The 14,751-nt window shown below is 48.2% G+C and overlaps 1 protein-coding gene across 13 annotated transcripts in view; it reads left to right on the forward strand.

The window, feature by feature from the left end:
- LOC137417557 (phosphatidylinositol-3,5-bisphosphate 3-phosphatase MTMR2) overlaps positions 1-14,751 on the forward strand; it is a 183,772-nt gene that overhangs the window by 153,746 nt on the left and 15,275 nt on the right. For all 13 annotated transcript variants that reach the window (XM_078776717.1, XM_078776718.1, XM_068103480.2 and 10 more), the window contains one exon: positions 4,653-4,830. In XM_078776717.1, coding sequence (XP_078632843.1) covers positions 4,653-4,830 — 178 coding nt within the window. The remainder of the gene's footprint in view (positions 1-4,652; positions 4,831-14,751) is intronic.

The raw sequence follows: 14,751 nt of genomic DNA on the forward strand, positions 1-14,751 counted from the left end.
GACACAAACACAACATTTGAGAGCAGGGACATCGGGAGGACTTGGGGGGAGGTGGGAGAGGATTAAAACATATGAACACTGCAAGGACTCTGGGGTGAATTACCGGGGGTAGAAAAGATCAAGGTTTTCGATGGGGGAAGATAAGAGATGGTGGTGAACAGCTGTTTTAAAGACCTGGAGGGAGGAGTGGGATTGAAGGGAGTGGGGGAGTTTGTTCCAGAGGCGGGAGAAAAGGGGAATGAAAGAGTGAAGGTGAGCAGAGAGCCTAGACTTTGGCAGTTTAACCATAAGAGGGTTGCAGGCAGATCTTGTGCGACCTGAAGGAATATTGGGGGGACAGAGCACAGAGAGAGCTGGGGGAGCAAGGCCGGAGAGGAGTCGGTAGAAGACAGAAAGACCACCAACCTGCCTGCGGTGAGTGAGTGAAAGGCCCTCGGCGGTGACTACATCGCAGGAGATTCCAATGATTCTGAAAGCTTTGGCCTCAACAGCGTGAAGCCGAGCAAGGTGTGAGGCAGGAGCACCAGCCCAGAGGGGGGAACAGTATTCCATTGAGCTGCGGATGAAAGCCTTGTATGTGGTGAGGAGCTCAGGTGTGCCAAGGAAGGACTTCGCACGACGGAGGATGCCCAGTCGGCGACTGGCTTTGGAGGCCAGCTTGGAAATGTGGTTTTCCCAAGAAAGATCATGGCAGATAGTGAGACCCAAAAGCTTGAGCGACAACTTCTTGGAGAGGATTGTTGAGAAAGTAGATGGGAGGGTTGTCCAGTCGGTCCTTTCGGAGAGACATTGTAAGAGTGTGAGATTTGTCAGGATTGAAAGACATGTGCCACTTGTTTGACCAGTCTGTGATTTTGTCCAGGTCTGCAGAGAGTGAGGAGGCTGCAGACTGCCGATCTGAGGGATGAGGAATGGAGCGACAGAGAGTAGAGTCGTCAGCAAAGAGATAGAGAGGATTTTCAAGAGAGTCAGAGAGATCATTGATGAAGACCAGAAAAAGCACAGGGCCCAGAACACTACCTTGGGGAACTCCAGCCTGAACAGGAAGAGGAGATGAGAGAAACCCATTCAGGGCCACACGTTGACTACGACCAGAGAGGAAGTCCGCCAGCCATGCGTGGAGATTTCCATGGATACCAAAGGAGGAGAGTTTGGAGAGCAGAGCAGGGTGCCAGACCGTATCGAAGGCACGTGAAATGTCAAGGGAGACAGCTCTAATTTCCTGTTTGGCGTTGAGGACCTCCATCCATTGTTGAGAAAGCAGAAGCAGCATGTCCAGAGTAGAGTGACCAGGTCTGAAACCAAATTGATGATCAGAGATCAAGCCATTGGAGAAGAGGAAAGATTTAATATCTGAAGCAATGATGGATTCCATGACTTTGCTGATAATTGGGAGAAGGCTGATTGGTCTGTAGTTGCTGGGATCTGTTTTTGCACCTTTTTTGTGCAAAGCGGTGATGTTGGCTGATTTCCAAGCAGATGGCAGATGACCTTGAGCAAAAGAGAGGGTGAAGAGAACAGAAAGAGGGAGTGAAAGAGCAGAAGAACATGATTTTAGGACCCGTGGGCTGATGCCGTCAGGACCAGTTGCAGAATCAGAGTCGAGGGTTGACAGAAACTTTTCCACCTTGTCAGGAGGAAAGGACACAGAGTCCAGGAGCAGCTGGGTACGACTGGGTACGGTGGGTACAGAGAGGGATGGGTTTGGGACACAAGATTTAGAGGCAAACACAGAGTTGGGGCATTCAGCTTTTTCACGTGCGGAGTCAGCCGTTAAGCCGTTTGAGGTGAGGGAGGGGATGGAGGGGGAACAAACACCAGAAACAGATTTGACCAGACGCCACCAGGATTTGGAAGAGGGAGACAGATAAGAGAGTTCGGTCTTGAGAATGGTGAGATATTGTTTCCTGGCTCTCCTGAGGGTGGACACACACTTGTTTCGGGCTTTGTGAAAGGAAATGAGATTTCCTTCCGTAGGATTTGCTTTCCAGGAGACGAAAGCAAGTTGTTTCAGGGCAACAGCCTCACCACAAGATTCCGTGTACCATGGACGGGAGGAAGGGTATGACAACTGAAGACGAGATGGTATAAATCTGTGCATGAGAGAGAGCAATTTACTTTGAAAGAATTCCCAGGATGAGTTGATGTCAGAGGCGGTAGATATGGGAGACCAGTCCAGATGATTGATGGCTGCTTGAAGACCGTGCCAGTTGGCCTGAGTGAAATGCCAGACTCGTCGACGCTGAGGAGGCTCTCTGAGAATGGTCAGAGAGATGTCTACTTTGACAAGCACATGATCAGATGAGCCGATTGGAGCAGAAGAAGAGCAGCAGACATTTTCAGGGAAGTTTGTCATAACCAAATCCAGAAGAGAAGATGCTCCATTGACTGAGATCCGGGTCGGGAAATTGACAGATTGTGTCAGTCCCAGTGAGTCGCAGAAGTCCTTTGTCCTTGCGGTCCCCATGACAATCTTCTCCATTTTGCCCTATTTTCTGCATCTCTCCTTGTTAACCCCCTTGCCCGCATTTCTTCTTCCACCACTTCTTCCACCTGGCAGAGGTATGCTCTCTACTGACTGCCGTTCTAGTTAATGTAATGGTTTCACTACGCCTCCAGTTGTGTTTATAATAGCAGACATTGATTTCTCCCCCCCATTGAAGGAAGACCTTCTCGTGATCAGGCCGTTGGTGCTCCTATGGTTGGCAGCGAATGCCCCGGAAGCAGTGATGGAAAGAGAGTGGCAATCATATGTGTGGGAAAATTGCATGCTCAGTCCAGAGGTTCGCCCAGATAGCTCAGATGGCAGAGCATTGGTACGGTTCACCAGAGGATTTGGTTTCTGGGTTCGATTCCTGGTCTGGGCAAGTAATTTTCCCACATATATCTATTTACATACTTATAATCCTGTTCATTAATCTCTATATATAAAGGAGGAGTGTGTGTGTGTGTGTGTGTGTGTGTGTGTGTGTGTGTGTGTGTGTGTGTGTGTGTGTGTGTGTGTGTGTGTGTGTGTGTGTGTGTGTGTGTGTGTGTGTGTGTGTGTGTGTCTGTCTGTCTGGATGTCCACTTATAACTCAAGAACTACACATCGGAGAAAAGTTTTAGACACAGATTCGGAATCAGCATAAAATCCCGGTGGTTTTAGGCTACGTTTTATTTTAATATCAATGGTTTAAAAAAACCGCGGCAGCTGCAATTCCATGGTGTAGTTTGTGGCGGCACTAGACGTTCGGGGTGTATTGCAATGGTTTGTCGGGTTTGGCTGTGGGTCCAGAATCGCTCCCATTTCCTTATGTTCTTCCACTTTTATTTTGATTCTTCTGTTACAACGCCTTCCTTATCTACCTTATATCCCCCCGACGAGGCCTCTACATAATTTCATGCGGCAGAATTTCGTGCATTTTGAGTGAAAGAAGTGAGACGAAGTTGTAGGAGGAAGAAGAGGCGTGGTCACTGGAGGCCTCGATCGTGAGTGGAAATGGCGGGAATTGCGTTTGTATCGCAAAGTAAAGGATCTGCATTCATTTCTGAACTTGCATTGGTGGATTGTTATACATCTGCATTATTTTTCATAAAAAAAACTTTATGTTGAACTTGAAGGCTCCAAGCACGGACTATATATATAGCCCTCATTGAGGTAAAAATAAAAGTAAAAAGCCCGCTATCGCTTGCCAAGCTAGCCGTTCCCCCCCTCCCCCTCCCCCTCCACTCCCCCTCCACTCCCCCTCCCCTCCCCCCTCCCCTCCCCCCTCGCCCTCCCCCTCCCCTCCCCCTCCACTCCCCCTCCACTCCCCCCCTCCCCCCCCCTCCCCCTCCCTCCCCCCTCCCCTCCCCCTCCCCTCCCCTCCCCCTCCCTCCCCCTCCCTCCCCCTCCCTCCCCCTCCCCTCCCCTCCCCCTCCCCTCCCCCTCCCCTCCCCCTCCCCTCCCCCTACCCTCCCCCCTCCCCCCTCCCCCCCACCTCCCCCCTCCCCTCTCCTCCTCCCCCTCCCTCCTCTTCTCCCCTCTCCTCCTCCCCCTCCCTCCTCTTCTCCCCTACCCCCCTCTTCTCCCCTCCCCCCTCTTCTCCCCTCCCCCCCTCTTCTCCCCTCCCCCCTCTTCTCCCCTCCCCCCCTCCTCTCCCCTCCCCACCCTCTCCTCCCCTCCCCCCTCGTTCCCCTTCCTCCTCCCCTCCCTTCCCCCGCCCGGCAATGCCGGGTACTTCCCATGGCCAGCTGTACGTGGGCTGCTCGAGGGTTGGAAAACCAAGCAATCTTTATGTTTTGGCACCAAGTAAGAAAACCAGAAATGTTGTATACCAAGAGGTTTTGAGAAATTGAAAATTGACAAAACGTCATGTCGGAAATGTACTGTGATATTGCTCTAAAATATACATGTTCTTTTCATCATATATTTGTATTATTCTTATTCAACCCGGGCGAAGCCGGGTACCTCAGCTAGTGTAATATAAAGGAGGAGAAAAGTCACTGGTTTGTCACCAAATGAGTATCATCTATCAGTTGCACTTTCACCGAAACATATTGATCATTCCTTTTATGTGTGCATCACTTTTCATGCCTGGGCTCCACAAAGTTGAACTGACCAATTTTGGTGAAGTTAATTGTATAAATTAGAATAATGACTTGTTTTTGCTATTATTGTGGGCATGCAGAGGATACAGGAGCAAACGCCATCACTGTGGTCATTTGTGAATAGTCGGCGACGCGAGTTCATGAGCCCGTTGTTTGCACCGCCGAAACACAAGAGTGCTCTTTCCTGTGCCAAGCATGCGCCACCTGCAACTATGGCTTGGCTACTACATTCGCTGGAATCCTGGTGTTCCAGGAACGGTAAGGAAGACAAATAATGGTGGAGGGAGAAGTGCTGTCTTGAGTACTTCACTTGAATCTGACTAGCGTCCATGATGGTCCCTGGGATAGCTTGAGGATAATATATATTATTCATTTTCCTTATTGAGTGATCCATACAGGCAGTGAATATATCAAATAATTCTAACAAAACAAAACACTATATTAGTGTGTGTGTGTGTGTGTGTGTGTGTGTGTGTGTGTGTGTGTGTGTGTGTGTGTGTGTGTGTGTGTGTGTGTGTGTGTGTGTGTGTGTGTGTGTGTGTCTCAGTGTGTGTCTCAGTGTGTGTCTCAGTGTGTGTCTCAGTGTGTGTCTCAGTGTGTGTCTCAGTGTGTGTCTCAGTGTGTGTCTCAGTCAGTGTCTCAGTCTGGCTGGCTTAAAGTTGGTGCACATATCATTCGGCTGTATAGTCCGCGTCTGATTCCAGACACAGCAATTAGTTAGTTGGTGGATGATAAAGATCCCGCAATGTCTTTTGGAAAGAATAGTCTGTTTATTACAAGCACCCTGAAGCAAATTCTAACTTTGTCACCTTGAGTCGAATGTCAAACCTAGTCAGCTAGTTTGTGAAAGATTTGGGGAAGAAACGTTCTCTGACAGACCCCACTAGGGTGTTCATACGTGCCTGTGGCACCTGCGCACATATGCAACCACCTCTCAGCTCTTATGGAGCCATGAACCCATGTTCCAAGAATATGAACAAAGACTTTTAAAGCTTTCAGGCTGACATATTCTGGGGAGCAGTGTAACAATTGACTGAGTAGCAATGGGCACTTCACTCTTTCTCCCTTTTCCCTCCACCACTAAAATGTGGGTGGACGTTATGTTTTCACCCCTGTCTGTCTCTCTGTCTGGTTTTTTTTGTTTTGTTTTTCTTTTTGTGAACAGGATATCTAAAAACGTTTTGGACGGATTCTGAAGAAATATGGTGGAGAGCTTGAGTATGTGACAATGACAAAATGATAAGATTTTGGTGAAGATTCGGATCCGGGTCTGGCTCCCAGTATTTTAAAAGAGATTATTCACCATTGATAGGGCCAAAAACGATATATAGCGGGATATCTCAAAAAGTTAAGGACGGATTCGGACGAAACTTAGTGGACATGTTGCGTGTGTGATAAGGACGAATGGATTTAATTTTGGTGAAAATTCAAATCCGGATCAAAGAATTTTTAAGTAATTCTTCATCATTGAGTGATAGACCTAAAACCGGTATATAGCACAATATCTCAAAAAGTTATGGACGGATTCGGCTGAAACTTAGTGGATTGCTTGTGTGTGTGACAGACTAATCATTTCGATTTTGCCGGCGATCCGGATCCGAGAATTTTTCAAAGTGATTCTTCACTATTATGTGATCGGGCTAAAATAGACTATATACAGTCACGTGAAAAAGTAAGTACACCCCGTGTAAAGTTTTGACTTTTTCAACATATTTCAACATACAGCTATTTGATCTTCATTTCAACAATATTGAAAGATAAAGGTGACATAATATAACAAATATCATGAAACATTTACATTTTGTAGTCCATTGTATAATTTAAATAAATATAAATGCAAATTTCGCATGTGGAAAAAGTAAGTACACCCCTACATTTATCACTACTTCAAATACCTAAAATAAGAATCAGGGGCACCAGCTCAGGTGCAAATGATTTGAACATCGTTAGAGAGGATCTTGGAGGAACCTGTCTTATTTAAACCTCAGACATTTAGTTTGGTTTGCTCTTTGTTGTTGAATTGTGCGGCATCACCATGCCTTGATCAAAAGAGCTCTCTGAGGCCTTCAGAAAGAAGGTTATAGATGCCTACGAGTCTGGGAAGGGATTTAAAAAGATCTCCAAACAATTTGAAATCAATCATTCGACTGTCCGGAAGATCATTGACAAGTGGAGAAGATTCCAAACAACTGCCAACTTGTTCAGGCCAGGCCGCCCCAGCAAGTTCAGCCCGAGAGCAGACCGCAAGATGCAGAAAGAAGTCTCTAAGAACCCCCAGAATGTCATCACGGGACCTACACTCCTACAGGTAGCTCTTGCCACTGTTGATGTCAAAGTGCACGAGTCTACCATTAGAAAGAGGCTGCACAAATTTGATCTACATGGGAGGTGTGCCAGGAGGAAACCTTTGCTGTCCAGAAAGAACATCAGGGCAAGAATAAAGTTTGCCAATGAACACCTAGGCAAAGACCAGCACTTCTGGAACAATGTGCTCTGGCAGATGAGTCAAAGGTAGAGCTATTTGGCCACAGTACCAGAAGACATGTTTGGAGAAAACCAAAGACAGCATTTGACCACAAGAACCTGATACCAACTGTATAGCATGGTGGTGGAAATATTATGGTTTGGGGCAGCTTTGCTGTATCAGGGCGTGGGCAGCTCACCATCATAGAATCCACTATGAATTCTTCATTGTACCAGAGGGTGCTTGAGGATAATGTGAGGCCATGCGTCGGAAAGTTGAAGCTCAACCGAAGGTGGACCTTGCAACATGACAATGACCCTGAACATACCAGTAAATCCACCAAGGAATGGCTGAAAAGAAAGAAAGACATGTTTGGAGAAAACCAAAGACAGCATTTGACCACAAGAACCTGATACCAACTGTATAGCATGGTGGTGGAAATATTATGGTTTGGGGCAGCTTTGCTGTATCAGGGCGTGGGCAGCTCACCATCATAAGACGATCATAAGCTCACCATCATACATAAGCTCACCATCTTTCCAGACGGGTTCTGGAATGGCCAAGTCAAAGCCCGGATCGAAATTCCATCGAGATGTTGTGTGGGGATTTGAAACGAGCTGTGCATTCAAGAAACCCCTCAAACATCGCACAGCTGAAAGAATTCTGCATGGAGGAGTGGGCAAAAATTTCTCCCAGTCGATGTCAGAGACTGGTAGACAGTTATAAGAAAGGCCTACTTGAGGTTGTTTCTGCCAAAGGGGGCAATACCACCTATTGGAGCCAAGGGTGTACTTACTTTTTCCACATGCGAAATTGGCATTTATGTTTATTTAAATGATACAATGGACTACAAAATGTAAATGTTTCATGATATTTGTTATATTATATCACCTTTATCCATCAATATCGTTGAAATGAAGATCAAATAGCTGCATGTTGAAATGTGTTGAAAAATTCAAAACTTTACATGGGGTGTACTTACTTTTTCACGTGACTGTATAGTGTATATGTATATATATATATATATATATATATATATATATAAAAATATATATATATATGTTCTGTATATATATATATATATATATATATATATAAATATATATATATATGTTCTGTATATATATATATATATATATATATATATATAAATATATATATATATGTTCTGTATATATATATATATATATATATATATATAAATATATATATATATGTTCTGTATATATATATGTATTTATATATATATATATATATATATATATATATATATATACATACATACATACATACATACATACATACATACATACATACATACATACATACATACAGTGAAACCTTGACTTACGAGTTTAATTCGTTCTGTGACCGAGCTCGTAACTCAATTTGCTCGTTTCTCAAATTAAATTTCCCCATTAAAATGAATTGAAATGCTATTAATCCGTTCCAGCCCCCCAAAAACCACACCAATTTTTTTTGAAATATATTGTTACGGACCGCGGATTGGATGTTATTTACCGAGCGGAGGTAACCGCGGCCGAACAGTTGTTCCCCCTTTCTTCCCGACTCACCCGATTCACCCAGACGTTGGCCAAATCGCGCGATGCCAAATCAATGATAGAAAGGACGCGACGACTGGGAAAGATGAAACGACGCAGTACAGTTCTCAAGACCTCCGGAGGAGGGTATAATTACAGTGGTGGAGAAAAGGGGGTAGATTACAAGGCAGAGTGAGGTAAAGACACAGAAGAGATGGGCACTTAAATACAGTCTTATCTTAGCCCAGACAGACCACGGACAAACGGACAAGGTAGACTTACACAGGGATTGATGGCAGGGATGGACAGGTAGGTCGATGGCACAAGGTGCACCTTGGCTCGGGGACAGGATAAACACAGTCCAAAGATGCAGGGAGATCTCACAGCGCTTGGAGGGGACGTCTTGCTTTCTCTCAGCTCGGCGCGCATCTGTCGTCACCTCTCTCTCTACTGCGCATGCTCCACGGGGAGTGACACGCCCTCGGCTGGTTGGTTCCGCCCCAACTGGGGCCGGTCCGCCGCTTCCATTGGGTGCGGGGGTTACCGGGCTCCGCCCTTGACGAGGAGCCGACAGGGAGCCCCTGTTTGGTAACCCCGTCGAGCACATGTCCGATGGCGGCTCGTTGGGAAGGCCTGGTGCCCTCCCACCACTCCTACCAACCAAGCCGGATTGAGGACGCGCACTCCCTGCGCTCGTTGTTGTTGTTGTTGTTGTTGTTGAAGAGAACTGTGAGGAAGAGCTGCGGGGAGGTATTGGGAGGTCCTAAACTTCCTAACGGTGCCATACAATCACATTCTGGTGCAACGAAGGGTCAGAATTAATGGAAACGAATCCTTAACTGACATAGACTAAGAATAACTAGAAAGATGTCCTATAGTTGTCTTACATGAGATGCGGTGGACCTGGATGCGACATTTAATGGGGGAAATAGGGGGAGGTCGGGTCTACAGAGTGTTGTTTACAGAAAATGGGACTAGGGAATGGGGGATTGGGGAGAGTTGGGAAGTATTGAGGAAATAGGGGAATATTTACAAGCGGATATGGATGGATGCAAATCCCATATCCGCAACACTGCACCCTTCTCGACCTCGGGGCGTCCCGACCCGATAAATTTTTACCTACTTTAGTGTGGCACTCAGATGTAGTTCCCTCTACTATTAACTCCACCCTGAGTGCGACAGTTTTACAGATGTTCACAAATGAGTAAATATGTCCCCCTGCGACGTTGCACCCTTCTCCTAACAGAAACACACCCACAGGATAACCGAATCGCGGAAAGCATCCTCAAACTAAACATACAGCCGGTAGGGAGCATCATTTATACAAGACTACACTGATATTTACACTACGATCCAGGACCTGTTCTTTGAGGAACACATGCAGATGTTATGCATAGAGAGAGCACGCATGCCAGCATCGATACACCAACCCACGAGTGCCCTGTGGCCCTACGGCCTTTAATAATGTGCAGAGCACCCCTTCCAAGCACCAAAAGCACCACCCCCTTATGCACAGTCAGCACCATCCGGTGCACCAATAAAGTGTTCAATAACAATGTACAATCAAGTGTCCATGGTCACCGGTGGTGTCGCAGCCGGCCGATGTTCTGCCGCTGGTCTTGCCTTCATGGAGTGCACTTGGCCTTCTGGCTTCTTTAGAAATAAAGAAAGGCGCCAACCGCGTCCATTTCTGAATTGTGGCCGTCAGGGGGGCCAATTAAAAGTGGTTCACCTGTATGGCATAGGTGCCACGTTGACCCAGAGGTCCATCAACGGGTGGTGCTTGATCGCAAAAGAACTGCGGTCCATTGTGGGCGGCTACAAAAATTGCGGTCCATATGGTGTATCGATCCAGGCAGCAAGCAGTGGAAGTACAGGCCCACAACTGCGGAGCCAGCACCTCTCTCTCCTCTCTCTCTGCCCCAAAGCCAGATCCTCGGAGGTGGGAGACAAAAGAAGACAAGTGAGTAAGGTGGTAAGGGCGCAAAAGTGCATGCAATACAAGGTAATGCACACTGGGGGCACATGGGAACCAGGTGAGACAGGTACGTTCCTACCGTACGCCCCCCCCCCCCCACCAGGTAACCTACATTGCCCCTCCCTTACCCCTTACTGTATCCACAAAACACAACACTACCCATAAACATCTACTTTACACATCACAAACGTCCCTACTGTCTTCCCCGTTCCTCCCATAAACCAAATTCGTCTTCTCTCCCTCCTAACCAATCAAATTTGCCTTTTCCAACTCTCATCCAAATTTACCATCTCCAACTCAACATCAAAATTTGCCATCACCAATTCATCATCAGTCCCTCCTAAGGAGGGAGAGATGGAATCACCCCAATGTCTCATCCACGTCGTGATGCGTCTCACAAATCCAAACAGCAATTCTCATCTCCTGCAACACAAAACAAAGAAAACACAGGTGTGGAGTCATCATCATCACCTCAGGTAAGTGGCTGCGTATGGTGCGACAGGTTCATCAATCCTAACTATTTCCTAAATGACTTTAACAACTTTACATTACCCGGGGTCTTTCTCCTGCCAAACCATTGGCCCTGGTTACTCTATGTGGTTCGAAGAACCAAAATCCCATTGACCATCTGTGGTGCACACCATCAATTTGGGGTCTCACTCCCCCGACCCATCCCCCGGTGCCCTCGCACAATTTCTGGGCCGCGACGTGTAGCTCTCCCAACAGGTCTACCCACCTGCACACCTCCACCACTGTTGTTGCCTACCGAGCTCACCTGCTCCTCACCCTAACCTAACAAACTGGGGAAGGCCCTCTCGCACTCTCACCCCCTCGGTGCCCTCTCTGGCACGGCCTGCCTGATCCACACCCGGGATCCTCAGGCACCCACTGACACTAACGGCTCCCAGAGCCCACCTGCGGCCTCACCTGGCCGACATCTAACAGTGGCGGAGTGCCCAACCATTCACACTCATACTAACAGGCCACACGACCAGCCAATTTCACCACACCAATGCACCCATCCACAATACCATTTTGCAACCGCACCACAAATGCCAATATCCAACCACAATTTACCTATACCTTCTAACTACTCTTTAAACTACCCTCCCCGGGTACTCGTGAAAGGGGTCCACTCTTCCCCCATCCACACCTTCGCACCATGCACACCACTCCGTACCACTTACTCCAACTCTCTCCACACCACTCATTCTCTGCTCCATATATTCCACACACCTGTACTTGCACACCTGTGCTCTCATACTTGGTGCCGCCTGCACCCTTCTCTCCCCCAAGCGCATTCGCGCTGATCCACAACACTCACTACTCACCATGACACTCATCCGCAATGCTCTCTCATTCATCACTTGTACACTCACACACACCTCGGAGCATTGCCTCACCGATGCCTCATTTGAAGCTGCTCACCAGCACTTCCATTCATACTGCATCATCTGCTCTGCCTACTCCCTTCTAAAACTCGCGCGCCTCCGTCTTCCCTTACACTCAGCTACTACGTCCCCACTACAGGTACCAAGTCTCTTACTTAAATCTTGTCACCTATAGTCACCTCTAGTCCCTATCAATATAACCAAGCCCTCCCTGGCTCGGTTGTCATAGCCACCCCATAAACTATAGCGCATTTGCCCCACGGTGAGGGATGACAGAGTTGCCATCCCACCACATCGGGCATCTCCCACTACCAATTTTGCACATCAAATTTCAACAAATCAAAAATTTGCCAATCACTACCCATCATCTGCCAATCATTACTGCCAATCCTTTGCCAATCATCAAATTTTGCCTTTTTCTAATTTTGGGTCCAAAACACTAACCTCATCACCCGTCTACTTACTAGATCCTCTCGGTGCGCCAATTCACTTCTAAAGCTCGGCTTCGTACAGCCGAGCAATGAATGCGGGTTCTTTGGTGCCGGCGGCTGGATGCGTCCGACACTCGGTGCAGGGAAGGACGCTTACCCGGGCCGAGATCCCACGCACCACCTCGGCACGGAGCCATCCCATGGCCCGATCTCGACCTGCCGGAACGCCTCAACAAAAAGGGGTCGCCATGACGACACTTCCTATCGGGCTGCCCACTCCGCTTAATGGAGCACGGACGCGGCTGTTCAAAGCGCGGCCCGGCATGGATCGCGTACGGCGGTTCTTTCGAAACCGCCGTGGTTCGGATCCCCGCTGGTCCTCGTGGCACGCGAAGCTGCCCGACGCGCACCGAGGGCCCGATTCGGCTATAAGTCGTTCTAACCTCTAGCCCGGTTACCGTCGATGCCTCACCTGCATGCTTACACCCCGCAGCCCGTTCCTTGCTCAAACATCCAGCTGTTCCCATGCTCCTCGTCATTGCACCTTCTCTAACACACCCAGGTACACTCATTCCGCTCACAGACTTCGTCACACACCTGACCACCGAACACCTTGGCACACATTCGTCGTTCGCACACCTCACCAACACACCTCTTCGCGCCCCCTCCTCGGTCACCTCCTCTGTGACAATCACAGGTGTGCTCTCACTCGCACACCCAACCACGTGCCTCACTACCAACTCAAGTGTGCATTCCCACACACGCTCTACCATTCCAGGTGTGCATCCTTCCATTCCAGGTGTACATCCTCTCTCACCTGCCACAACCAACTCACGCTCCGTGTCACTCTTACTACTCTCACCTCCACTCTGGACAGCGCACTCACCCTTACTCTCAACAGCGCACTCTTTCCTCATGCACCCGTCCGTTACACCCCTTTCTCGCGCACACTCTTGCGCACACTCTCCCGTTACATCCTCTGTAACACTCACCACAGGCGTGCATGCTTCCGTTACATCCTCTGTAACACTCCTCACTACGCGCTTCCATGTGCTCCCTCGCACACGCGCTATGACCGACTCACTCTCGACAGCACACTCATTCCTTGGCGCGCACTTTTTCCTCACACACCCCAGAGTCGGACATTCTCGCACACCTCCTCCTTCGCACACCGTACCTGTTGCACACTTCACCAACGGCCTCTCACGAACACCCGGGTCCATCTCGACCCCCAAGCTTATTAAATCACCTGGCGCATCATACGCACGACCATATTGGTCACCACTTACACCGGGTCCTCTTTCTCTTCGCTTCTCCTCCATCACCTGCGAATCCCTCATCCGGTTAATGAGCACATCATCACGATCCGAACACAGACTTTGGACCAATTCTTCTACTTCCTCTTTTATCTCTTTCTTATCCTCTCTCCGTCGCTTCTTAATTTCGCTCACCCCTTCTTCCACTTCTTCTAATTTCTGCTTCACCTCCTTCATCTCCTCGTGCGCCCCCTTAAGTTCTTCCTCTAACTCCACCTTATTTTTTTCTATGTGCTCCCGCACCTCCCGCTCTTTAACCTCCATCACCTCTACCACCTTGTTCATTTTCCTCGTCAGGTCCTCATGTACCGTCTGACACTCTTTTTTAATTACCCCTACGTCCTTTTTCATCTCCTGTGTTGATTTTAAACCCTCTATTACCGCTGTGTTCTTCTTTACCTGGTCCCCCAACTCCTTTTGTCCCACTGTCAGCTGTTCTACTCCCAGCGTCAACTCCTCTATACCACCTTGCAATTTTACAGTCCCCTTTCTCACCTCCTTCTCCATGCGCTCCTCACAGTGCCTCACCTCCTCGCGCACTCCTCCGACCTCCTCACTCACACCTCTTCTGATCTCCCCTCCCATCACTTGCATCTCCTGCCCAGATGCCACCCTCATCTGCTCCATTTCCTCCCTGTGAGCATCCAATTTAGTTTCTACCCCCATTCTGACCCCCTCTATCTGCTGCCCCATTTGTTTAACTTCCCTTTCCGCTTGGTCCCTCATGTCCCTCAATTTGCCTTCCATACTGTTTTCTAACCCCTCTAACCCCTTTTTCATCCCTTCCATTTGATTCTCTTGAGCGGCCATTCTGTTTTCTACCCCCGTTAACCCCTCCTGTATTTCCCCTAATCTATTGTCTAATCCCTCTATTCTACTCCCTAACCCTCCGATCTGGGCCCCCATTCTTTGTTCTAACCGTTGGCTATTGGCCCCCATGTCCTCCCTCAATTTCTCGCTATTGGACCCCATGTCATTCCTTAAACCCCCGATCTGGTTTCCCATGTCATCCCTCAATTTCTCGCTATTCTGGGCCAACAGGGCCCCTATTTGCGCCA

The sequence above is a fragment of the Myxine glutinosa genome, chromosome 4 (assembly GCF_964187855.1).
Source record: "Myxine glutinosa chromosome 4, kmMyxGlut1.1, whole genome shotgun sequence".
In the NCBI taxonomy this organism is placed as follows: domain Eukaryota; kingdom Metazoa; phylum Chordata; class Myxini; order Myxiniformes; family Myxinidae; genus Myxine; species Myxine glutinosa.